At 38.0% G+C, this 26,411-nt stretch overlaps 3 protein-coding genes across 8 annotated transcripts in view; 2 read left to right on the top strand and 1 right to left on the bottom strand.

Annotated features, from left to right (window-relative positions):
* The window catches only part of ntn1a (netrin 1a), a 34,373-nt gene extending 30,748 nt beyond the window's left edge, over positions 1 to 3,625 (top strand). For both annotated transcript variants that reach the window (XM_077718438.1, XM_077718437.1), the window contains one exon: positions 572 to 3,625. In XM_077718438.1, the coding sequence (XP_077574564.1) occupies positions 572 to 903 (332 nt within the window). In that variant the 3' untranslated portion in view covers positions 904 to 3,625. The remainder of the gene's footprint in view (positions 1 to 571) is intronic.
* On the bottom strand, positions 1,441 to 20,373 carry stx8 (syntaxin 8). 3 transcript variants are annotated; one of them, XR_013326599.1, is made up of 9 exons: positions 20,257 to 20,373; positions 19,066 to 19,165; positions 18,888 to 18,982; positions 17,979 to 18,089; positions 15,520 to 15,653; positions 14,582 to 14,674; positions 6,536 to 6,637; positions 3,726 to 3,860; positions 1,442 to 3,295 (listed from the first exon to the last, which is right to left on the bottom strand). XR_013326599.1 is itself a non-coding variant. In XM_077718442.1 (8 exons), the coding sequence occupies exons 1-8, from the start codon at positions 20,271 to 20,273 to the stop codon at positions 3,249 to 3,251; spliced, it is 699 nt and encodes a 232-aa protein (XP_077574568.1). In that variant the 5' UTR covers positions 20,274 to 20,373; the 3' UTR covers positions 1,441 to 3,248. The 3 variants fall into 3 exon arrangements, 2 of the variants coding, with proteins under 2 accessions (XP_077574568.1, XP_077574567.1); XM_077718442.1 differs by lacking the exon at positions 3,726 to 3,860 and having other exon boundaries at positions 1,441 to 3,295; XM_077718441.1 differs by lacking the exon at positions 1,442 to 3,295 and having other exon boundaries at positions 3,322 to 3,860.
* LOC144197793 (TBC1 domain family member 24-like) lies at positions 16,224 to 25,847 on the top strand. 3 transcript variants are annotated; one of them, XM_077718435.1, is made up of 12 exons: positions 16,224 to 16,316; positions 21,663 to 21,841; positions 22,027 to 22,196; positions 22,266 to 22,527; positions 22,964 to 23,077; positions 23,211 to 23,627; positions 23,727 to 23,966; positions 24,090 to 24,245; positions 24,676 to 24,739; positions 24,816 to 24,914; positions 24,995 to 25,238; positions 25,432 to 25,847. In XM_077718435.1, the coding sequence occupies exons 2-12, from the start codon at positions 21,735 to 21,737 to the stop codon at positions 25,605 to 25,607; spliced, it is 2,049 nt and encodes a 682-aa protein (XP_077574561.1). In that variant the 5' UTR covers positions 16,224 to 16,316; positions 21,663 to 21,734; the 3' UTR covers positions 25,608 to 25,847. The 3 variants fall into 3 exon arrangements, with proteins under 3 accessions (XP_077574561.1, XP_077574562.1, XP_077574560.1); XM_077718436.1 differs by lacking the exon at positions 16,224 to 16,316 and adding an exon at positions 19,774 to 19,841; XM_077718434.1 differs by lacking the exon at positions 16,224 to 16,316 and having other exon boundaries at positions 21,551 to 21,841.
* Positions 25,848 to 26,411: the final 564 nt, after the last annotated feature.

Raw genomic sequence — 26,411 nt, 5'->3', positions numbered from 1 at the left:
CTAGTTTATCTCAAAATATCACTTTATTTCCTTTGTGCTATTTGTTTTAATCCAGAATCTCCAAAAGGGTTGCCTTTAACATTAAGAGGTGCTATTATATTATTGCTGCAAATGTGGAGCGTATAAAAGATTCCATAGGATTGAATACTACACATAGCTCATTGGTCCGTGCCGCTTTTACCGAGGTGGGGGGTTGCTGTTAACATTGAGCCCCCAAAAAGGCTCTTGTCAAAGCCATAAGAAGATATGCAGAAACACAACAGAACTAGATCCCTGCTTACAATTCGCACACTCCACAGGATAGAAAAGTGAGTTGGGGTTTTGTTTTGAAAGGATCAGCAGGAGCCCCAGGCTGCATGCTGCGTCACAAAAAAAGATGCTAGTAGCCACTTGGGGCGATGTCTCGATAGAGTCACTATGGTGGCCCAAAAGAGGGGTGCAATTACAGCAGGTGGAGATACTTTGCGAAATTGTAATAATTATGGTACGTAATAAAAAGCTGTGTGGCAACAGGTGCAAGACTGTGCAGAGGTCAAAGCACACTGTCAATTCACTAATCTCATTTCTGCAGCTGTCCAAGTGCACATTCTAAAGGCAGACAAGGCTGGAGAGTGGTGGAAATTCACAGTCAACATCATTTCCGTCTACAAGCAAGGAGAAAGCCGCATCCGCCGTGGGGATCAATTTCTGTGGGTACGTGCCAAAGACGTGGCCTGCAAGTGTCCCAAGATCAAACCCGGCAAAAAGTATCTTCTGCTGGGCAACAATGAGGACTCCCCTGGGCAGAGCGGCGGTGTGGTAGCTGACAAAGGTAGCCTGGTTATCCAATGGAGGGACACGTGGGCACGCAGGCTGCGGAAGTTCCAACAGCGTGAGAAGAAAGGAAGGTGCAATAAGCCATAGATGGAAAAGACTCAGTAAGAAAGGGATTGCAGATGAAAGTTTTAAGGAAAGGAAAAGAGAGACAGAATACTACAGCCAGAAAAAGACTGTTGACATCGCTGCTTTTTTTCGTTTAGTAGCATGAAGAGGATCATTTAGGAATTCTTCTCTAGTGAACTTTGGTTTGAAGGAGCTGCAGATTTGGTATCACCAGTTCTATAACTTTGACATGGATTCGCCTAATTTGCACCAGTATATGTTATTGTTGTAAACCCAGTATGAAATAATATTACTGAATATTGTCGTTCTGTTTTATTGACTGGTGCAAAAAGCCCCTAATTACTTAATTCAGTTGTATATTTGAACAGTTTTTCACAATTGAGAGAACAATATTTCTCATCATGAAAATAATGACAAATATATGCAAAAGGCTTTCAGATAAACTAACCATTTGATTCCAATGCCAAACTCTACAGGTTTCTGCTTTGGGTCAAATGAAAAGCATTTTCTTTATTCAAATATTGTTTTTTTTATGTTATCATTTCCTTTGTCAGGGTAAGAAGTGATAGATATAATGTCTTATCAATGCTAAAAACTCTACAGTCTAGACAACGTAGCACGTTATGTCAAATTTTGTGGTCAATGGTAACTTTTAGGCACTTGTAGGAAATGGTTGAACTGGGCACAAAATATGATGCATATTGTTACACAGAAAATAGATTTTTTTAATGTGTTGTTTACACTATTGTTTTTAAAATATTGATGTGCTGGACCAAGGAAAGCAGCATTCTTTCACTTGACTTAAGAAAATTCTGGGTACGATTTATTTACTGTCTACATTGGCAATAGTGCTGCAATATATTAATTAAATTTATTGTATCAATGATGCAAAAAAGAGACATTATGGGAAACGACAGCTTCAAGTCCCTTACAACAATGTCAGAATGTTGAAGGGATCCGTTACCATTGCAGAACAATGTGCTAATAAAAAAACATTGATAATGGAGCAATATACATAAGATAATGGACATTTGTTAATTTGACTGCATTTTGGCTTGGATTTAGCCATTACATATTTATATACATCACCAAATATCATATAATTGTTGCCAGATGCAAGAAAACCTTGCATTTTATCAATTAGTGAGCCGGATTTCACACAATTAAAATGTGCTATAGTAGTTTTAAATAGTACCGTTCTAGCAATCCTTCATTGAAAGCAATCTGATTCAAATGTCCAGAATATTGTAGAATAAAAATATATACAGTATGATTAAAAAGTAGAGCGGGGTAAAATAGAAAGAAGAAAAACATACGACTGATCAGCATTTTGGAATTTGTGTTCAATGAAGAGCAATTGACCTCTGTGCAATGATTTGTGGTTCCACATTTTACTGACTGTCACTTCAGCAAAGACACAAAATACTGTTCAGCAATTTATTTACACATTTCTTTCACTGTTTTGCCCCAAACATAATGCCATTTAACAGAATTATTGTGTTAGTAAAGTACACAATATTACCTTTCATATTATTGTCACTTACAAAGCTTAGGTTTTGAGTTTCTTGTCAAGTGTACCTCTGTGTTCATATTATGAATTGTAAATGTTGTTTTTTTGTCATATTTACAAAACCTTTTTTTGCAATGTTTTTACAATGTGTACTAATATATTATGGTTATTATATATAATTATATTTAAATGACACACATTTTGGTGAATTGCATTTTTTTCAAGGTTTTATTTGTGTATTTTCTTATTTGTTGTCATTGTAGATAGCCATCATTAATGCAAGAAGGACATTATAACTACTGAACATACCAACCTGGTAGAACTAAAAGGCATATTTTCAAATAAACTCTTGTTACACTGAAAATAATAGGCAATTGTGTGCTTTAAATTGTTGATAAAATGAGACATTTAGGAATGAGACATCAATATTTTGTATATTGTGTGTCATAAGAATTTAAATTTGGTCAAAAATGGTGAGTCTTGAAATACATTTAGCTTGGAGAGGTTGTTTTAGTAAGTGTCAATGAGATTTACAAATAATTGATGACTTTTTAAGCCTTAGCATACCGAGGACCACTGTGAGCAAGATCAGAAGTCCTCACTATGGCCACACAAGTATCACACCTGCCAATAGCAGGTGCTTTTCTAATACCCATAAATGATCCAGTCATATTAAAATTAAAAGATTAATATCCACAAATAAAACATCTTAATACATTTTAAATTAAATGTTACCTTATTTTTACGTCTGTCCTTTTCAGTTGTCACTTTCATTCAAAAGATTTTCTGCTGAATGTGTCGTTTGAGGTCGTTGAGCTGTCCATTTAGTCCATGTTTTTTCCATCGGAAAACTCGATTACAACTTTAACTTCGCTGCATGTTTTGCAGAGCAGACCTTTCTCACTAGAAAAAGAAAAAAAATCTCCTAGTTTCACCACTTGTTCTTATATTTGCAGCCATTCCAACTTAAAATAAGTGCAGTTATTTTTTACTTTGGTTTGGGGAGTGTACGTATCAGATTCAACACTTTTTGCAAATTTACCATTAGCATCACTTCACTCCTACTTGCAATGCTGTGATTGGCTGCATTGCGTGACCAGCCATTCACTGAATTACACAGAAAAATGATACAGGTAAAAACCTTGACCTCAGTGAGTTCAATTGTCTGCGTTTACGGGTTCAATCCCAGGTGGGTGTGCTACAACGGGCAAAACCATTTCGTCTACTATTACACATCCGGAGATTTTATTCAATGATATTTGTGTGTGTGTGGGAGGGGTGGGGGCGGTCTTATCCTTTTACAATGTGCAAACTATTCTAAATAAAAATCAACCTAAAGGAGAGAATGTCTTCATCTTTGACTGAATCATATCATTCCCTCATCCAGGTTGTGCTCTTTGTAGCAGTCTTCACCAAACAGCTACCACAATGATTGCAATAAGCAGCAACACAATTACCACCATCATCCCTGGGGGGCAAAAAACAAACAAACATTTATTCAGAAGACCTGTGCACACACTGATGACCCCTAATAATAGAGACAGATTTGGTTTGCAAGGAGCAAATAACACTAGTCCTGGCAGTACATTTATCAAGGCAAATCTATTTAAAAATGCCTAAAAAAAGTACAAGATTAACTAAATAAATACAAATATCATAAAATGCAGAATCAGAAGAAGGGGATACAAGTTAGAGACTTAGATTGCCAGTACTTGCAGTCGCACGATGACTTTAATAAAGAAAAGTGGAATTCAATTGTAAACAGTGTTGCCTCAGCCTATGTTCCAAAGAAATTTCTCCCCTTCCAAATGACGTATTCCAACAAAGGTTGAAGAAAGGCAGTAAAAGTTAGGAAAATAATTACAGGATTGCTTCGTTCTAAATAGCGCCTGCCAATTAATTATGCTGAATACATTACAAAGTCCAAATGTATGTATATTTGAAAATTGCTTAAAATCAGTATTTGGTGGCTTAATCTGAGGTGCTGTTTTTCAAACTGGTCTGTGCAAGGTCTGGGAATAATTCATTCTATTCAAGTCATATGTGTGCAAATAGACAAGTTGCCTCAACTGTTTATTCATAAAAAGTCCTCCAAGGACCTAATCATCAACCAGATGCCTCCTCTTTCTTAGATTCCCATTAGAATTACTGAGTGAGGGGTTGAACAATTTGCATCTTCAGCTGGGCTGAACGCTGTCGAAAGACCTGTCATGAATTCAAGACGTCCAGTGTTAGTTATTAAGCATGTGGCTGTTACTTTGCCCAGCCTTTCACTTTAGGTTTACATTTCTCTCATTCTTTGGCTTGTGGATCCTTCATTGTCGGTGTCCAAACTAATAAGTAGTCTTTCCCAAAGGGGAAATACGGGAAAAGTAAGTTGGAAGCCATTCTTGCGTGAATTAATTATATTGGTGTCTGTAGTGGTGGTATGACTAAATGAAGAATTGTTTGACTGTACAACTGCAATCAAGTTAAAAACAATGTGTCTTTGTTTTACTATAATAACATCCAGTTGTCTTTTGTCAATGCTCTATACATACTGTATGTCACAAATTATTGTTTCAACACCTGTCAGCATTCCAAATGTCTCTACTTACAAAAAAAATCTACATTACGAAACCACTTCTGGAACAAATTATGTTTTTAAGTACCTTGTTGTGGTGCAACAAATCATTCAATATGGAATGCAAATACAAACTTAAATGTGATGTTTTTACCTTTATTCTATTATTACCACTTAGACACCAACCTCAGAATTTGAATAGAATTTGAAATTCAGTATGTTTTTTTCCATTTAGTATTGTACTACTCTACTTATGTTCTCGGATTTATCATGCTCGTTTCAGTATCTGAATTGTGATTTTTTTTTCTTGAATTGCATGACATTCTAAAAGCCCCCTGAAACTATGGCAGTACCCCAAAGGTCTATATTGTAACACTATAGTAAGATTTTTGCTTGGTAGGTGCACTCACAAATTCCCAACGTTAGCCTATTACTTGGGTGAAAAAAATGCAGCGATTACAAATTGGAGCCACCAAAAAATATTTTGAGTATGGCATCAGCTGTCAAGGCTTGACATAGCAAAGCCTGCTAAGAAATAACACACAAAATGCCAGCTTTGAATGAGAGGTAGTAACAAAAATAAAGACTTAAAGCTAAGGAATTCTAAACACGATACTACTGAGAATGAGGGGAAAGCCCTACAAACAATTTGTGGCATGTCATCCTTTCAACTCTTTAGCTGCTTGACACAAAGACAAGTGCTAAACAAGACACAGACGGACGGGCAAAGGAATGACTGGAAGAGGGGTGGGGGATTGTGATATTGATGAGTGAAAACGGGAATTTTTCTGTTCAAGGATAAACCCAGGCACACAACAATATACACAATACAGACATGTATGCACAAGGTCACTCTTTGCAAGCGTTCAAGTACATTTGGGAATAAACACACCCTCGGAAATTCTATGATGTAAAAGTATTGAAATGTATTACACATACGCAAGTCAATGTGGGGATGAAAGAGATGGGTGGAGTGGCAGCTCAAACAAGCTCGCACTAATCATGCACCATGGGGACACAACCATGAGAATCAAGCATTTAAGAGGAGAGACCTTCATTGGGTGTGCTCTGCTTCTGTTTAGCATTTGTGACTGTTTATAGCATCTCAACACACAATACAGCTAGAATCGCCTAAGGAAAACCTTTTGATTTCAACGGACAGAGGTCAGCATAGTCTTGTATCGGTACAAAGGCTCTGTATTAATCTAAATATACCTCGAGTCTGCTGATGGCACAAGAATCATGAGCACTGTTTTATGGTAATCTCAACTGCGAGTGACGTAATATACCTGACAGGCTTATGAGTACTATGTCCAAATGTGGATTTGGCTCACTGCATCGGTGGGTCGTAAACGCTTGTGAGGCCAGGTATAAATGATATGAGTGAAATACCTTAGCCATTCTAGTCACGGAATGAAATTTGGTGATTGTTTTTCAGTTACAGTTTGTAATTATGCCATATCAAAAGTTCAAACTAATGATTAAGACCAAAGAATGTTCACAAGTTACTGAGATGATTGCACGCACTTGGCCTAACTTTTAATTATTGACGACAGTAAATGTTGGGTATACAAGCTTACCACAGGATGCTGACTTTGCTTCCAATAGCTGCACACGTCGTGTTTCATTGTGAATGCGGCCATCGGTCTTATCCACGAGATGTGTAAGGTCATCAATGATTTCTGAAGACAAAAAGAACAAGTAACAAAGAGAGAAATATGAGAATGACTATTGTTAACATAGGCGACATAGTTTTAAATTAAAAGATTTTCAGATGTTGGTGTGCCTTGAGATTTTTTCAATGCAAAAAGTGTGCCGCAGCTCAAAAAAGGTTGGGAAGCAATGGTCTAAGGCTGCTAATATGTGTGCCATAAGTGCCCTTTTAAGGGTGAAAAATTTAAAACATAAATCATCATGTGTATTGAAGAGTTAATTCCAAGCAAAAATTCCTTAAATGTAGCCACCCTAGTCACCGCCTCCTGAGACGATTTTTTGACCCTTGACCAGAACAGATGAAACCAGGAAATCAATTTACATTGATCAGTGCTGGGGAAGGAAAAATGGCATAGATGTGTGCCATAATTAAATTCAGCCCTTTGGAGTATGTCTATATAGTTAGTACCCCAGATTTAATGTCTTTCCAACCATATGCGCGCAAATGTGCTGCTTCGTTTCATGTTGTCACCAACATCTGGCATTGTGAAGGGCTTGGACAAGTGGTGCGATTTGTCTCACTGTTGGACATCAACCCCCTGCCACACTGACAGCTTCACTGAGCCAACGGGTTTGGGGAGGTCTTTCAATGCATCACTGAATGTGTTTCTCTGAAGGAGTAGTTAGCTCAGTAACAATGAAACTTTTTCTTTTTTTGCTTTGGCGATATTAGTCCAGTACCATTTTAGACCTATTAAATGAATTACTTCTACTACAGAATCATCTAAAAACGCAATATATAAATTAAATATATTGCTTTACAAAAGTACTGACTTTTATGTTGCTATACATGAATTTTAACATTTAACCTTAAGTACTGGTGCAAAACTAAAGCCCGCTATATATCTTTGAAGAGTTTCACCAAACACTTAACACAAGATCTGCCATTACACATGATGGACAACATAACAAACAGTCAAATGATGGATGGACTTAGTGAAAGATGAACCTCTTGTCAATGAAAAGCTCAAAGACATGGGGAAAATGTTTGTTTTTCTGTTTATAGACTTTTCTGTTTGTACTTCTTAAAAGGGACAATGTAAAGTGAAGTACAATGGAGTTTTTACTCAGCATATAGTTTATATGAATGATATGAACAAGGTCAATTACCAACAGAAAAGAGGCCTGGATTAAAAAAACAATGTATAAAAACCAAACATTGATGTTTAACAGCCTAAAAAGTATCTGTAAGATCTGCCCTTATTTCAGGAGTGTGACTATATGTAGAAAAGTTAGGGCAAGGATAATCAGGAACTTACACACACACACGCACACATCACATCAAGCCAGACCCCACAAAACAATGTAAGCATGATGAGGATGAGGGTGGCAGGGGTGGTGCAGATTGGGGTGGACCACCCCTGTCACTGGCATTAGCACCAACACCAGCTGCCTTTGCACTTCATCAATATCAGCACACTTCATTAGTGGTGACAACAAAGAGATGGTGATGTATTAAGGTGAAATTGAAAAGAAAAATGTTGTTTGTCAGCTCATCTCCATTGTAAAAACTAGTAGCTCACATATTTTCATTTTAAATAGATGACAAATGTATGATTGATGGAAAAGTTCATTTTAGTTTAGATATGTAAAAGTCCAGTAATGTGATTGCAAACAAACACAAACACCTAACCCGAACCCTCACACCCATTTTTGACAACTATCCAATTGAATTCCAATGTTATTCTTAAAATGTCAAATGTTACATTGAATGATTCTGCACAGCAACCACAAGAACTACAAGCTGGGCATTAAAAAAAATGTAGACCACAATAAATCCCAATAAATAAATATAAAAATACTTAATCTCAGGCAATGTATGTTAAAGTCATGCACATTATTTTCACCCAAAGCATATAGAGACAAAACCAGAACCAATATGTTTTACACAGTGACACAAATTTGAGCTGGAATATGAATTTAATAAAGAGGAAAAAGTAGAAAGCACTTAAAATTCCTAGGTGGCACATGAGGTGTATTTAATTGCCACAAATCTCAACGTATTTGGAGATAATTGTGCTCAACCCGCGAAGGGCCAGTATAAATGTTTAGCCAACAGCACGGCTGAAACAACTTCCCATCTAGAGTGGAAACAGTCCTGTACATTTGGTTGTGGACAGCTACAGGAGGGGCAGGGTACTAAGAAAATTGCATAAAACCTGATGGAATGAGACCACCAACCTGCATTGGGAGCTAAAAGCAAGAAAATCTTTTGTCAAAAAGAAAACTAAAGGCCGCCTAATGAGGTTTAATCGAAAGACGGCAACAAAGAGCTGTTTATCAGCAACTATTGCAGAATATCCTGAGCACTTGTTTCCCTACCGACGCTGTATTTATTATATTCTCCTGCCTACATGATTTTCATTCAGTTCTACTAGAATGACCAACCTGAATTGTCCCACGATTTATTCCAAAAAGCTGTCAAACCAGGAAGATAAATATTGTGTTTCTCACAATGTTGGTGCCTACTCAAAGATAAATCAGTAAACTGAATCTGGAAAACAGATGCCCTTGATTGCAAAACACAATCCACATAATTTTCACATTATAAAAGCACAAAGAAAACTGGTGGTGAGGTAATTAGGTAGCATGTATTTTTGGTGGTTGTCTCCACAGATTTCCGAAGACCAAACTAATGTAAAATTATATTTTAGGCTACATATAGTAACGTTGATGGTGACTTGTTTGTATGGCATATCAGTTTTCACATGCAAAGTTATCTGATAGTGACTGAAAGCATCACCCACATTTGCCAACTTTAAAAGGTGACAAGACATATTGTAACGCGTGTGTGGCGTGATTTATGTTTTGCTGCAGTGTCAACGGGAACAAAGAAGTGCCACTTTAAAGGCTTGCTGATTTGTATCAGTTAAGTACCAACCCCTACAGTGGGACAATGATCCCTTCATGTTATGTCTATGTAAAGTGTGATTCATTAAAAACAGAAAAAAATACTATATATAAGACTAGACATCCTTTAACAAGTTAAATTCTATATTTTCTTTAAACTGGCAGCTTAAATACAGTACTTTAAATACACTACTTCGTTAGTTGGAATGATCTTTTAGTGTATTTTGTCAATAAAGATAACTCCTGCGCCAGTAAATTAGCAGTAACGATCACTATGTTTGAGAGCCACAACATGGTAGACTGCAGGTCACATCATTCAGTAATATCGTGGGATATCGTGCCTTAAAACGTCGTTAATTGGTTAGTTTATACAGTACTTGTGTTGACAACTGTATCATTTTGACTCTAGAGTAAATCACTGTACAGATTGTGGCACGCCTCTACTGGAAGGCATCCTCAAATTCCCAGTGTAAGGGTTAGTTATTTGATGACTGAATTGTTGCAAAGAATTATTGCAAAGAGCAACAGTCAATGGCAAAGTTATAAACTTGTGTATATCTCTTGCACAGAAATATTGTTACTTGATTTCTAGGCGACCTGGAATCACAATGAAGAGGTAATATAAGTCAGAAGGTCTCATAAAACCGTTCCCTGACCACATCAAAATGGAAAATCAATCACTTCACAGAGGCGGGAAGAAACGAATGAAAGCGTTTAATAAATGACTTGACCAGAACAGGCTGAACTAAAACCAATTGTACAAAGTTTAAGTCACCTTTTTATTTTTTCCCCATTTTTTCTAAGCCAAATTCTGTCATTCACATAACTGATATAACTAGAAGGTATTTCTGAGGTCAACTGCAGTTACAAAAGAGCAGAGCATAGAACACACATGTCTAAGACATATGTCTTCTTTTTTTCACTGGTGCCCAAGCTATTCCACAAAGGGTCAAAGTGGGTGCAGGTTTTTATTTCCCACTGATTCAGCAATGACAGTATGACCAATAAAGTTCTTTTGAAACAAAGTATCACTTGACTGCAATCAACTGGCTATACTTTTAAGACACCAGATTGGTAAAAATGTACCCAATCCAGCCTTTGGGTTGGACACCCATGATATAAGGAAAGGAGGAAGACAATAATAAAGGAGTAAACCATATTCATGAATCTGTTGTCTCAGTATAAGCATTCTAGCAAAGCCCATAAGGCCATCTTAAATGGTCTATAATGACCACTATAACGATTTTCAAGAAAGATTATTTATATCCATGTTTAGAGTGAAACACAATCAGGAAACACTCACCGTGTTTCTCCCAAAGTTGTTTTTGAGTATAACAGTGGTGGGAAAGAACATTAAATTGTTCAACAATTAAGATTTTTTTTTTCAGTGCCAATTTGATAGTTTGGGAAAAAGCTTTTGAGTGTCAGGCATGGTGGCTGTTTAAGATGGATGGAGGAGGGAGTGCGCAGGAAACGGCCTCACCCACACAAATCTTGGCAGACATCTGGATGTGATTCCGTCTTGCAGATGAGCTGCACAGGACGGAACACACTTTTTTTTTCTTCATCATACCGTATATCAGCTTTCTGTGGATTTAGTATGGCTAAATAGAATCTAAATGGTTATGTACCAGTCAGATACACAAATTTGTCTTCACTGAGCTATGCGGTTTGGTTGAGATTTAAATGTCATCCCATCAGTGCCAACTAAACACAATAACAAAAACATATGCTTTCCAGATGGATTAAGGTGATTTTAATATCGACTTCATTACAGGCATTGTTATTGGCGTCATCCAGCTAATTTTTGGCATCGAGATATACAGCTCATTTTCAGTTGTGGGATCTCTTCAACAACGGTCTTAGAACTTTTAATTTGATGTAACTACCAGCTAATGTCTGATGCAGACTACGTAATTTCAGACAAATTCTAGCATGACAGTCATGTCGTGGAGAACTGTTGACTGTCATGGCCAATACTTTGAAGTTGGGGAGTCTCAACCCCTCACTCTACTATCACTTTTATACCGTCTGCCGATCTAATGTCTAAGATGGCCTTATGACTACATCGCAGGAAGAGCTCGTCAGAATTTCCACTTGTGCTGCAGCATGTCACGAACAAATTGCGCGCAATCTCTCTGCATCTTGTGATTCACTAGTTTTTCAGTGTGGTTTAATTTTCAAGATATTGTTTCTTGAAGTTTTCTGAAATATCAGTTGGAATGTAGTCAGTTATAATGGGCACGATATATGGTCTCGAAACACGTTTAAATCATCAATAATTTATATGACTACCGGAAGAAAAAAAATCACCCTCACAAAATGACACCCTTTTGAAATAAGGTGTAAGTTTTTGATGTAAAAGGATTTTTGGAACTGAGCCACTCAGTCAGCAAGCCACATAAGGAAACATTCAGAAAGGATTATTTATATATATATAAAGACATTCACATAAGTCACTCAGCAAATACGTGACTAAAAGGATTTTTGTTCCATGATAACGTCTTTTTATCCTAAAAATCGCTCATGACCTGTATTTAAAAATGCCAACAGGCTGCATTTCAGGATGTCAAAAAAATCACGTAAATAAACACTATGCAAGTGATGGGCTATTGGGGGTGCTATTGGTGTCTACTAAAGAGAAAGAGAAGGGTTGGTTGATTGATGAAATGTTTTCAGATGTTGTTCTTTAGAGTCTAAAATGTAAATTTCCTTGCTCAGCCCTTAAGCACAAATAGCCTACGTCATCCATTGTTAGAACTCTCCGACCCTGACGGTTCTCAGACAGAGATGAATGCTGTTATTGATAGACAGCTAATTAAGGACAACCTGACTCGTGACTGATTATTGTCTGGTTAAAACGCAGAGTCTGGTGAATAAATAACATTTCATTTTTACTCTTATGACCAACTAGTACAATATTAATATATCTGTGTTCATTGTTGCAACCAGGCAGGCAATTTTATTCTAAAAATCCTAGTCTGTCCATTGCAGTTGACATATTTAAAAAAACAAATAAAAGAAACTTGAGCCGTTGTAATACTCCAGATAGTGCAACCACCAGTAAAAAAATAATAATTTCAGTGGGCACTGCAGAATTTTATAATTGCCTTCACCTTATGAGAAAAGAGTCCAAAAAAGTACATTGGGGATGTCCAACATCATCCCCTCACACATAATGTCTACTATAAATCATGAAGTCACACAGTCAGCCAATCCAAGAGCCACACAAGACGAGTGTTGTTTTGTTGCCCATTGCAACTTTGGCATTCCACTAATGAAGGCACTTTGAACACCACAATGCTGTTCTCAGCATTGTCAGTGTCTGAAAAACACAGCTCACTACAGTCAGCCTTGTCACTTAAACAAAGTCAATCAATCTTCAACTCTTTACCACAGAGGCTTTGTGTCGTGTACCATCATTGGTGTGCTTCAGTTGCCATCATAATTAATGTGTTTTGTTTGTTAACTGGGTGGTTTTAAAAGACAAAAGGAAAAAATTGCAACTACTGTTCCCTGTTGTACATTATGGACAAAATACGCTCATCTTATGTGAAAAGAATCTTGGGCCCTAATTATTGGGTAATAATCAGGGTATAATTGGGTAAATGTACTCGTGTTGTTCCATTTTAAAAACTGACTATGTTTTTTGTAAAAATTCTGGTCATCTGAAGTTTACAAATATCAATAGTTAAGGCCACAATTTAACCACTTGAAGACCAGTTTTCCCACCCCTGCTCTTTGGGGCTCTAGGTTCATATCTTGACCTTTTACCAAAGGTTACCTTCCCTGTTGACACCGGTGTAGGAAAAATATTCTGGGAAAGGAAATGACGACAACCTTCACTGCACTTTGGGTCATGGGCTAAACTTAAGCAGAAGACTACAAAGAGCTTAGTCTATTTATAGAAAAACACTGCTCGTTCTGTCCAGTGAACAGGTAGGAACTAGAAATGGGGGGGAAAGCTGATTCTAACAACTATCAAAATGAACTTGGGAGTCATTTCTGGTGTTCTTGTGCTTGAATACATTTTATTTTAAGATATAATTTGGCCAAGCCCTTTCTGACATTTATTAGAAATATTAGAAATATATTTAAGAACAATGGAGAATGACAGACCATTGTTTAGCCAGATAAAATAATTTGCTTTTGGGCATTGTTGCAATGCAATAGGTGTAAAATGAGATTTCCAACTGGTAACTTTCACATAATAAGAAACACTGACATAAAGTGATAAAATGAGGAGAAATATGCAAATTTAAATTAGTGAAAGCAAAGAAAAGGCAAGAGAAAAGCTGGCTCATTTCTCTCTCCCCATGCGACCCATCATTGTCATGAAAAATGTGCCAAACATCTGCCGTTCTTTCCCAGCAGAGGGGATAGTTCATAGTTTCCCTGCTTAAGTCATTAAATTACTGTATTTAGTCGCTGTGTGAAAAATTACATATTACAAGATACTTCGATGCGTTCAAGAAAGTTATTGGAAGCTGATCAAAAATGCACATTGCAACTTGCGAGCAATGAAAAAAAAGAGGCTTTGGTATGGATTGAAATCTTACTAATAAAAATGTCAGGAAATTGGTTTTAATTTACGCCATCAAATGGTAGCACCTCAGAACGTTTTGTACTCGTACTTCCATTCCAAATGTCATATCAAGTCATGATAATGAAGTTCTATCCAAGGTTTATGTGTGCGAACCTAATCTAGGCATATCAGTCATGATGTGCATTAACAATGCGGTGCGGCCAAGTACTGCATTTTTGATGCAAGATGCAATAAAGTCCATTCCATATTATGACCTAATTCCTAATGATTGAGTTAGTGATTATCCTGCAACGCACGATTCCTCAGAGAACCATACATAAAGAAACTAATTGTTCAATTGTCAACTTATTGAACGCTAGGACAAAAAGGCGATGCATTTAGAAAACCATTTCATGGTCTATTTGAAATAAAAGCCAATTTTAGAACTCAATAAGGAGTGTAAAATCTATGAAAAAACAGGACCACAGTGCTACTGTAGAACATTTGTTCAAAAATCTCATGTTATGTTCAACTTTACCATTCTGTTCATCCAGTTCATTGCCGATCTCCTGCCCCATAAGCTTCTGCCGGCTAATGACTGCTGCTAGTGCATCAAGTCCTTCGTCCTGGACTGAAACGACAAAGAAAGCATTGAATTTAACCTGAGGGGGGAAAGCAGGTGGTACAGTGAACAACAAAGATGAAATTGCTTGTTGGGAAATGAGAAATGCCTTAAGATATTACAGCAGTCCGTGGTAGGGTGGAAAACAATGACAGCTGAAAAGAATAGAAATACCTTGGACCTCCACAGATCAAGTTTAACACAATGTCTATCACAGAGGTTTTTTTCCCTTTTTTTTTTAAATGATTATGGTTTCAGGCACTAACCATTACCCAGGTCTGCCATAAACCCCTCAGAGCACTGTGAAACTCTTAACAGCTTGAGTTTCAGTGCCATAAAATGGAATCTGTGATCCAAAAGTGAAACAAACCAGAGCCATAAGAAAGGCATTGAAATGAAGTGTCACACGAAAAATTCTCGTGCATTGACATTTTGGTGTTCAAGTCATGCCCAAGCCATTTGGTAAAAGGGAGAAAACAGACGCTGTCTTACAGCATATCTTCTAGATGTGGGCAGTGACGGCCACCTTTCATGTATTGGCACAGACATACACACGCATATACAGATGGCCAGTATACATTAAATCAAATTCTTTTTGTGTGTCATACTCATTCATCTATTAATTGCTTCTTCGCGCAAAGTTAACTGCACGTTTTACCATCTCTTACTGGAAATACCCTTGTACTATACTTGTGTTACAGTGACAAGAGTGGTTCCATATGTGTGTGATGTCAGTAAAATCTAGTAAAGTATTTGTGTGAGTGACATGTCAATTTTATTCAACTCATGTGGGAAACCTGGTAATTGTTGGATTACATAATAGCAGAAAAAATGATACTGGTATCTTAGTTTACCTTCAATGATTCGTTGCTGCTGTTGTTTTATCTCTCCAAAAGACAACCCGATGGTTTCATCTGGTTCATTAATGAGCCATGGGTTGGCTGAGACTCCCTCGTTTGCTCCCGATCCTCCTGCCATTAACGTGGACCTGTAGAGACCAGCAAATACATTGTTAATTGGTTGATTTCTACTTGGTTTGAAAATGCAAACACTAGTGGGAATATCATCAGTTGCCCAATTTCATCAATCAGTGACCGCTGTTGTACTAGACACAGTGCCCCAATCAACAGCAAATGACTCATCTACTGTACTTGGATATCTCATCTTTACTGGGAAAAAGTGATATAATAACTAATGTATTGTGTTGTACTGAATTCCACAACACTGAATTTGGATGACTTGATCGAATTGGGGTGTCTACATGTTTATATTTAAACTCTTAGTTCTTTCATTTGCAAAGTAATTTGACTTATAAAAAGCAATTGCACTTGAAGGAGAAACTTCAACTGAGTCGAACACCTATTTTGACCTACCTAACATGGCATTTATTTAATCGATTGTATGGAAACACATCAAGTTGGTTATCTATCGAGCTATTATAATTTGAGTGCACGTAATCTGTCACAGGACTGTGCAACAAAGCGACATCCCAGAAAGAATTTCAGCTTTAAAGTGATTTCTCTGCTGATTACATAAAGCTGTCGCTGGAAGTCTTATGGTGACAGGTTACACTGTGAGGTTAACTGGAACTCTCACTGCTCAGATCAAGTCGCCAGATGAAGACCACAAACCACACGCAAGCCATCTGAGGGTAACAAAATATTATGAGAAAACTTACGGTATTACAATTTCTCAATGATTATTTCAAGCTGCTTCTGATTCGGTCAGTAAAACAGAGTTGGTGAGGTATTGAGTCTAATCTTTCTGACATGTTTGATTACTATGAGACTATGCATACAACCGCCACTTCAACCGTGCAAGTAAGTGCCCAGTGTGTGAAGATCCAATTAGCCAAACAGTTAGGAGCTCTGAAGCCAGTCAGGCACATCTTTTGGAGGAAGCGACTGCCGCCACAAAGACCTAAGCACCCACCACCTGACGGAGTGACTTGGACAGCAGAGACTAAACCAATTATGATTATTTCGAACGCATTCGAAAAAACAAAGGAAAGGTTAGTGAATAATTGAGGAAAGGTGGCTGCACTGGGCCAAGAGGTGAAGTCAGCCTTCAAATGTAGGCGCCACATCCTCCTTTTACTCTGTCTGAAATGGAGACGCTTCAGTTGTACTGTCTCAAGGATAGATGAAAGACACCTCGGCATGCTCACCCCCATTTGCTGAGCGCCCTTTTCCAAGAGAAATAAATTTCAAACTAGCCAAGTGTAGTGATCCTCTGACCCTCTGTGGGACCACACAGTGAGAATAGGTTCTGGCATCAACTTAATCCACCTTGCTTCTCATTAAAAATGGTATCTAACAGCAAAAACTGCCAAGCACATAATCACATGATTAGAGGAATTTAATGAGTGTCATTTGAAGAAAAAAAAAAACTTTAAAGTAATTAGATGTGTGGTCTTTAAAAAGAAGTTCTTGGCAATCACGACTATGTAGCTTAGTGTCAAAATTCAACCTTGGGATATGTTGATTTCAATTTATGCTGTAAAAAGCATGAAACCACTCAAGACCTGGCGTATACAATTATAAAAAGATGCTCAAAAGTTTGAAGACTAAAATTTCAATATTTTGAGTGTGCCGCTATATGGGTGGAAAATATACAATGTAACAACAAAGGAACGGAAAACAGTAAAGGCTTTCTTAGCACACAGTCAAACCAGAGTTCACACAAAGGGCAGAAACTTGCAGAAAGTTAGTGACCAGTGAAAACATCATCAAAGCAAAGCTCAGAGCCTCTGACCCCAAGTCAAGGACAAAGTCAGGAGAATTGTGGATTCATTATTTTTAATTGGGAAACCCAAACTTAGTTTTCTTTTTTTTCTTTTAAATGGTGGCTTCCAAGGACCTTAGAGGCTTTAAAGGCTGGTGTTCTGTGTTTCAATTATAGAGACAGAAGATAACGACAAGATTACACTAGATCTATTTACACTCACATTGAGCATAGAAAATTTAGACTCTACATTTTAGTCTTAAATGGACACGGGCATGTTTTCACATTGTGGGAGGAAGCTGGATTTAAAAAAAAACACATACACCAATATAGCCAGGAGGATATGGTCACTCCACATAAGTGGGTCATAGCCAAGATTTAAATTTATTGAACTGATCTAGCTGAATTGAAAGCTGCATTGTCATTGTACATATATACATACTTTGTTTATTGTACTTAGTACAGTGGGATGACTGACAAACACTCAAAACTAATAAAATCTAGAAAAGGCCTGTGCGAAAGCCATTGTTCATAATGTGGTGAAAAAGAAGTAAAAATACATATGCTGTTGCAAAACTCTGCACTGTACCTGGATGGCGCTGGTTCCGGGATATCGCCTTTAAAAGTGGCATTGAGCTGCTTTTCTCTGGTCAGCAGGTCGTCAATAAGATTCTGCCGCCTGTCCGCTTCTGATTGCATTCTTATTATGGCACATTAAGGAAGCATTCAATGTTGTTTCACTATTTTTACTTAACGTGTGGTGGATTCTAAGGTATTGTAAATTCATTTTTTGTAAAGAACTTCCATTAGCACGCATTTATTGCATGGATTACATTCTTTGAGAGCGACCATAAGATCAAAAATCCCCTTTTCCGTGCACCTTTTCTCCCTTTTCTGGGACCATGGCTGATTAGATCCGGATGGCGGTGTGTTCCTGATTTGTGTGCTTTCGACCCTCGTTCCTCATTGAGTTATTTGAGTTTTCTGAGTGTGCATAACATAATTTTAAGTTATGTGTTTACGTGCATACGTACAATAACTAACCTGCCACTTGCAATTCTATCCAATTGGAAAATGTCTTTGCATCTCATTCAATTTAATGACTTAATCAACTGTACCATGCATGATGACAAAGGTTGCGAGGGGTGCTGGAGCCAATGCCAGTTGACTTCGGGCGAAGGACAGACTACACCCTAGACTGGCCGAGGAAAAGAATTGAAAAAACTAAAAAATACATCATTAAAACTATTTTTTTACCTGATTCCAATAGTCTTTTTGACAAATTTAAGTGGAAGGCTATCAAAATTGGCCCCTTGCATTCTTTGATTTTTCTAAAACTGTCCCTCTGAGAAAAGATTTATGGACACCACTTCCTTAATCAAACCTTAAAAAGAATACTAAACCCCTTTTCAAAGCAATATACTGCCCTCTATTGCACAACCCATTTCATTACAAACTATAAACACAGTCTCATGACTTATGTTTGAGAAAAGGATACATGCGCCTTGACGAAGAAGCCCTCAGCAAACTCTCTTTAAGTTGGGGAATATTTTGTTTGAGTTTTTGAAGTGATGCCCTTAGTGTCATGTTGATCTGCAAAACAAAGGGGAAAGGCAGTAACAAACGAGAAATGGCCCAAAAGAGCACCGTAACTGACGGCGTAAACACTCCATTACCTTAGCTGGATTTCCCCCTGTTCTTTGCTGTTTGTTTCGTTCATGGATATTTTCAGCAATTTCTTGTGCCAGACGACAAGTGGCATCGTAATTCTGTAACCTAGACAAGGAAAAGAATAGATAAGTTCACAATGGACCTCAATTTTTTTAACAGCAGATCGATTCCCAATGGCTAACTTGGTCTGGAATTATTTTTTAATTATTATATTTATATATTTTTTTAGATTAATTTTTATATTTAAATAATTATTATTGGCGGCCCAACAGCCAAGTGGTTAAGCAGGGGTGGGGCGCTGTGGGTACAGGTTCCTGTTCCAATCAATAGAACAATGAGTTCAACCAATGAGGTTTCTTCTAAAACAAAAAGCACCTCACTGCAATCCACCGATTGGTGAAAATGTGTCCTCTTAAGGAGTTGTAATAAAAACCCTTGCACACTGTGGGATTTTGCGGAATTGTTTGCCCACCCCTGGGTTGGTGCATCGCCCTCGCAGGTCTGGGGTCGAGGGTTTGATCCCAGGTGAGTTCCACTCACTGTGTGGAGCTTGCAGGTTATGTGGGTTCTTTCCGGGTACTCCGGTTTCCTCCCACATTCCAAAAGCATGCAGGGTAGGCTGGTTAGAGATTCAAAATTGCCCCTGGGTATAAATGTGATGGTACATGGTTGTCCCTCTCCTTGTGCCCTGCGATTGGCTGGACACCAATTCAGTGTGGCCCCGCCTGGTGCCCAAACTCAGCTTGGATAGGCACCAGCACCCCCTGCGGCCCTGGTGGGGGTAAGTTGTTCAGAAAATAACTGAATGAATAATCATTCTTATCTGGAATTATCCGGACTTTCTTTCATTGATAAGTATCACTGTCTAGTGATGCCTTGCATTAATAATCATACCACACAAGACCACAATCATGTGACAAATAAATGGTTTCGTTTTTTTCCCTATGACTTGCTTCCCTTATTGTAACGAATATAAAAAGAAAACTGCATTTTTCACTCATATGTATAGAGGGAAAATCAACCTAGATTTCTCCATTTTCATTACAATAAACGGGAATATTTAGATGCCAATTGCACACTTAGGAAGGAAACAAAACGTGACGCAATGACAAACTGAAGCGAAATCTGCAAATTTGGTAAAATTATGATCTTAATGCATATAATACGGAAAAAGAATATTATAAGTCGTAATTTACCATGTATCCTGAGACATTTTCTTGTGAAAGAAAGGTTAGCGATTGAGATCGAGTCAGACGAACTCAATTTGTGAAGCAACTTTTCCTGTTTGGGTCTGACGTACAACGGTGCTTCTTAAAGGACATTCTTCATCAAATCGTTAAAAAAAATTATAAACCTTCAAAAATATGAGAAAATGTATGTGTTACTAGACCCACCAAATTGAACAATTCTTTACCTTTATCATTTGGGTGGTTTTTAATCCACAAGCAAATATTCCAATAATTGATGAGAATACATGACTGCTTAAAACTTTATAGTATCTTTACATAAGTGACTTTCCATTAGATTCAGGGTCAGGGTTAGATAGTGTGAGGGTTAGAGTTAGGTTTAGGGTTAGCTTTAGGGTCAGGTTTAGGGTTGCAGTTAGGGTTAGGTTTAGAATTAGGCTTAGGGTTATGGTTACGTTACAGTTAGGGTTAGACACAGGGGTGGCCAAATCCGGTCCATACTGTTTAGGGTTAGGTTTGGGGGAAAGTTATAACATGACAAGAAAACCTATTTTTAATAATGTTCAATTCTATATCCATAATCTGCCATGTGTAAAATTACTTACATGACTATAGGAAATAATTCACACGTGCTTGAATGAATTGTTTTTCAACATCAGTGCAAGGACCCACATGTGAGATAAGCACTCGTAGAGCCTCAATGTGTCATGGACAAACAGTAGTTGTGTTTAGATCAAAACAGGCAGCTGTTGTGTTGAATAATAACTTTTGAAAAATTCTCAGAATAGCCCTATTTGGCATTTTGATTCTGGAACAGTTCACGGAAGGAGCAGTGCCTTCCAACCATGTCCTATGACCTTATTTTGCGCATGTTTAAATAGAGTAAACATACATATTTCCAATACATAAGAAAAATGCGTATGGATTTTTTTCAAATCCCTGAAATTTGTTGAAGTCTATTAAATTTTGTATTCATCAATTATTGTTTCTTTTAAGAGAAAACATGCTCAAAAGATGTTTTACTATTCCTATTGTCTTTTTGTTTTTGTCTTGTCAATTATGGGATGACAAAGATTGTCTCCCTTTTCCATTTTAGACTATTATCTTCCGTATTTCTATAACCTTTAAACCATATAATATTGGCTGCCTCGCTGACCCTAATTCTGAAATAGTAGATTGAATTTGTCTGGTTATGATGTCCATTTCATTGTGGATCATAATATTATTGTGGATTTTATTACCAAATTCCTTCCTCTATGCAGACATTATCTGTTGCGAGAAGTAAGCAAAACCTTTCCTGGTCAAAGTGTTAGGTCACCACAAACACGCCTTATAACTCTGCTTCCCCACCCACGGGCATATATAAAGTCCTGCATAGGCCTCCCTGCATCACATCATTCACCTTAACTTTCCAGGTGGACTTAACTCTCATCCTGAGATTGTGTGACTTCCTTGAGCTGTAGAAGTATCAGTTCAACTTGAGCATAATGACGGGAGGCAGACAGAGGTCTCACTCATATTACAACCCTGAGGACAGCAAGACCTATGGAATACAGACACAAGCTAAGGAGATCTGTCAAAGGCCTCGTTCAAGGTAATGGAATGGACATGATCTGATTATTAATGAATATTCTAACAATTGGTAGTGTAGCAGTTCATATAGCCTTTGAACAGCTGGCATCTGGTAACAAAGAGCTGAACAGATCAGGATGTAGTTCACATTATGATGTTAAACATGATGGATGAATACTTGATCTAACATGTGATCATGCTATCCAGATCGTTTTACAGTTATGAAACAGCAGAACATGACTCTGACCATGATCTGGACCACTTATCCACGCCCAATCTACTGAGGCATAAAGCCACCACTCCCAAGAATCCAGTGAACAAAAATGAAAAGGCCACATCAAAATCAAACAAGCATTCCGTCTCAAGAGACCCTAATGGTAAGTGCTTCTTCTCTTTACTGGAGGAGTTTAGTACTTCCCTTGTAAAATGTTGCACATTGTGTACAGGGAGCAAAGGAAGTCTCAAGTGTGTCTCCATGATGACGATCTCTGAATCAGACAACTGGGAGATCTGCTCCAGCTCTGGCATGAAGTATGGTCAGTTTGTGGACTGGGAGAAAATTGATCCGGAAGCTGCAGAACGGTACCAGCAAATAGTGGCATGTGAGCACCAGGAGCTGAAAGCCATTGGACGACAAGGATTCTGGGCTACCCCTCATACACTCAGGGCGAAGGCTTACTACCATATCATTCATACCTTACATTCAAGGTGGGCACCCCAAACATAAAAAATGGAGATCTCGGAGATGCTGCTACAGAACCGAAATGTACATTAAGACATTTCTTAGATATTCTCAAAATAGATCATAGCAATCAGCTGCTACATGACCACCAAGTGGTCATTGAATAACTTTTAATGGCAAAAGTTCTGCATTGTGGTAATGGATCTCAATTTTTTTCATGCCATATTTTTATCATTAGAATTGTTAGTTTATGGACAACAATTCATAACGCAATAGCCTTAAAGATCAGAGGTTGTGGGTTCAAGTCTTGAATTTTTTTCATGCATCTGTTCTCGTGTGCTCGTGATATTTAATAGAAGTACTGTTCCAATCCTAAATATGCATATGAGATACGATGGATGGATGTTCAAATTTTTATTACAGAATAAAGTTTGATACCAAATTTCTTTTTCTGTGCTGAAGGTGTGTCAGTCCGGAGCGAGAAGTCTATTATGAACTAAGCAGGAAGCTGTTTGGAGAACAAAAGCTGAGCAACCATACAGTACCAGAGTATATGGAGGCAGGAGAGATACCAAGGTAGAAGCCTCCTACATTGAATACATTCTACAGGCATGACTAATTTGTTACTTGTGTGAAGAATAGCGTGGAAAAAAACATGACCAAATCAAGGAAGGTGTGTTAATCATTGTGATTGTTCATCTTTTTCTAGGTACTGCCTCAGTAAGGCTGGTCTGAATTCTGTCAAAAAGATTCTTCTCTGTCTTGGAAGGTACTTTCCAGACATGAACTTTTGCCCCATCCTTCCTGCATTGGTATCACTCATCTTGCACTTCAGCCAGGATGAAGCAGAGTGTTTCTACAGCGTGGCCAGACTAATTTGCTATAACGACCCAAATAAGCGATACATTGACCAGACCTTTCTCACATACCGAGCCTCATGCATGACCTTCGGAGACCTTGCCAACAGGTGTTGCCGGGGTATCCGGAAGTTGATAGCCAGCTCACACCAGAACCTATTTGAATTTTACTCTGACTGGATCATGTGGATCTTTGCTGATCTTCCCTTCACATTTGCCATTAGGGTGCTAGATGTCTACCTCCTGGAGGGTTACAAGGTTCTTTACAGGTTAGCAGTTTGTTTTTCTGCATTCAAAACCCCCGAAAACCTAAAAAACTAACAAAGCGATGATTCTGATATAAATAACAATGATGATATTTATTGCAGGGTCGCTTTGGCTTTGCTGAGCCTCTACAAAGTGTCCGTTTCGTCCAGAGTTGCAGACGTGGAGGATTTCCGAACTGACATGAAAAGTTTCGTCCAGAATGTGGCTCGCCACTGCACGGCTGAGAATCTCCTCGAAAGAGCGTTCCTGGTTCCCATTGCAACAAGGAGAGAACTCAATCTCCTGTTCAAGGCCAACAAGGTCTCTCTCATGCAAAAAGGGGTCAGCATCCACCAGAAGAGGTGAATAAGGGTTTTAATGTAAATAGGAAACTACTGAACAAAATTTGTATTCACCTCTTTGACTAAAGACATATTTTTGGTTTGCTGGTGTCCTCGTCTCACTTTGCTATTTTGATCCTATAGGCAATCAGTGGATACAGTGGACTTCAACAATCTAAGCTCCAGTGTAGTGACCGGGACAGAGATGAGAGTCGTGTGGGCCTGGATACCAGAACGTTTTGCCCTTTTCAGTCCAATTAAGTTGTTCAGTTCAATAGAACATGAGGGAACTCTCGCTTCGTAAGTCAACTTTTTGCTCTATTGTAAGCACAATGTGTGATTATAATAATTGCTTGAAATAGATGTAAAAAAACATATTCAGAAAAGCAGTCTTGTCACCAGGATAAGCATTTTTATGCAAGTTACACCCAGTCCTCATTTTTACTATAGTTAAGGTTACAGTAAAAGCTATTTGGTCAAAACAGTGGTATTTATTTTATTGGGGAGTATTTTTTTTCTTATAATGAGGTATCAGAGTGGTTAGCGCGTTGGCCTCACAGTGAGAGGCCTGGGTTCAAATCCAGGTTGGTCCACCTGTGTGGAGTTTGCATGTGTAAAATAAAATAGATTTCGAGATCTTTCTTCTGTTGACATTTTATTGTGGCATAGCACTAAAAATCACATTTGAAGATATACATGGATGAGTATTTATTAATATTATTTTTTAAAGGTTCTATTGTCATGTAGAGGGCCACGAACCCGCAGTGTTGATCATCAAAACAGTGGATGAAGAGGTAATATTACAGTTACTAAGCATGTAGACAAAAGCAATGCATTTTAAATTGGATTAAACTGCATTTCCTCTCTTAGGTCTTTGGTGCCTTCATTTCATCAGATATGACAGAGAGGCACAAGTACGACACTGATAAATCCACATTTTTTGGAACTTGCGAATGTTTTGTTTTCACGGTGAGCCAGACTATTAATGTCCTGTATTGCTATGGGTGTGGAATGCCCACCAATGTCAGGAAAAATGATGTATTTTACAGCTTCGTCCCAGCATGGAGCGTTACCAGCGAGCCATGGTCAACATCATGACCAGGAAAGTCTCCACTCAGAACACCTTCTGCACTACTTTGACATGTCCAGCTGGGACGCCGCAAAATCCCAGCTACTTGACCATCCCTTTCACTGCTCCCGCACAAGACACCTTTCCTACAAAAGAGTCAAAGAGATCCAGGCAACAAGACGCTTCCAAGTTCATAGCTGGCACTGATGAACAGCTCATTATTGGTAGGCTAGCTGCCTTTGACTTTTTAAAGTTTTATAACATATAGACGGACCACAAATGGATTTGGAATGGTAAAATGAGACATGACTGGCTGCAGTTCTCAGTTTAGGAAGTACATTTCCAAAGAATTCTGAACCCAACTGAAAAACAATGAACTTCATTGGGGTAAATTGTCAACTTCTGTTTTTATTCCAGGTGGAAATGGAGGCCATGCTATCTGTTTTCAGCAGAACCTTGAAACAGGTTACACAGAGTATTGTGAAACATTTAAGAACCCACCACTCTGCAAAGGACATTTCAAGATCCAGTCTCTAGAAGTCTGGGGAATCCAAAACTCAATTTGCTTTTCTCAATGTCAGCAAAATAACTAGTTCCATGGTATCCTTCCTTTTTCCTGTTTATTTTTTTACAGAGACTCATATATATAGTATGGATCTATATATAGGACACTGGTTATAAGGTATGCTGCTTGCTTGCTTGTGTGTTGGGTGTTCTGTGTGTGTAGTATGTTTTGGTGCCGCATTGCCTCACTGTCGGAAAAAAATGAAAGTTGTTTTTACTACATGAAATGTCTACTGGTAATAAATTCCCTGCAGCTATTTTCCAAGTGATACGACACCTAAAGCTTTTGTGCTCATAAATCAGTTTCCACTTTGTTTGCAAACATCCATGCATTTTCAAGACTGATTCTCTTTGTTAAGGTCACGGGATACTCCAAAATAAAGTTAAAATAGCATGCATGCTGTTTGGACACTCTAAATTGCCCCTAGGCATAAGTCAGAGCGTGAACGGGTTTATGTCTCGTCGTGCCTTGAGATTGACTGGCCACCGATTCAGGGTCTCCCCCGCCTACGGCCTGAAGTCAGCTAGGATAGGCTCCAGCACCCCCGCAACCCCTGTGACGATAAAACAGTTCAGAAAATGAATGAACAAATGAATAGTTTGCTTCTGTAGAATAGCATTGCATGAGTAGGGTTCAGAAGTGTGAATATTAGCTAACACACAATTGTAATCATTTAGATTTTTAATATTAAGTTGCTGTTCTGTTGTGTTTCAGTTATTTACTATACTTACACTATATTTCCGATATTTGATCCGCCATGAATTTTTTAAATTTAAATTTACTTCATAGTTTGAAAGTTGTTATATGAAATGTTCTTAGTTTCAGTTAATAT

This window comes from Stigmatopora nigra, chromosome 6 (assembly GCF_051989575.1).
Source record: "Stigmatopora nigra isolate UIUO_SnigA chromosome 6, RoL_Snig_1.1, whole genome shotgun sequence".
In the NCBI taxonomy this organism is placed as follows: Eukaryota; Metazoa; Chordata; class Actinopteri; order Syngnathiformes; family Syngnathidae; genus Stigmatopora; species Stigmatopora nigra.
The sequence above is the reverse complement of the archived record's forward strand: the minus strand, read 5'-3'. Positions and strand labels throughout refer to the sequence as shown.

What these genes read in the sequence shown, in the direction of transcription:
- LOC144197793 (XM_077718435.1), top strand. Translation starts at nt 21,735, where the DNA reads ATGACGGGAGGCAGACAGAGGTCTCACTCATATTACAACCCTGAGGAC. An exon ending in GGTTACAAGGTTCTTTACAG is followed by an intron (nt 23,628 to 23,726) that starts GTTAGCAGTTTG and finishes TATTTATTGCAG; the next exon opens with GGTCGCTTTGGCTTTGCTGA. An exon ending in GTCAGCATCCACCAGAAGAG is followed by an intron (nt 23,967 to 24,089) that starts GTGAATAAGGGT and finishes TTGATCCTATAG; the next exon opens with GCAATCAGTGGATACAGTGG.
- stx8 (XM_077718441.1), bottom strand. An exon ending in GCTTCTTCGTCAAGGCGCAT is followed by an intron (nt 18,090 to 18,887) that starts GTATCCTTTTCT and finishes TGCCATAATAAG; the next exon opens with AATGCAATCAGAAGCGGACA. An exon ending in GCAGCAACGAATCATTGAAG is followed by an intron (nt 14,675 to 15,519) that starts GTAAACTAAGAT and finishes TTGTCGTTTCAG; the next exon opens with TCCAGGACGAAGGACTTGAT.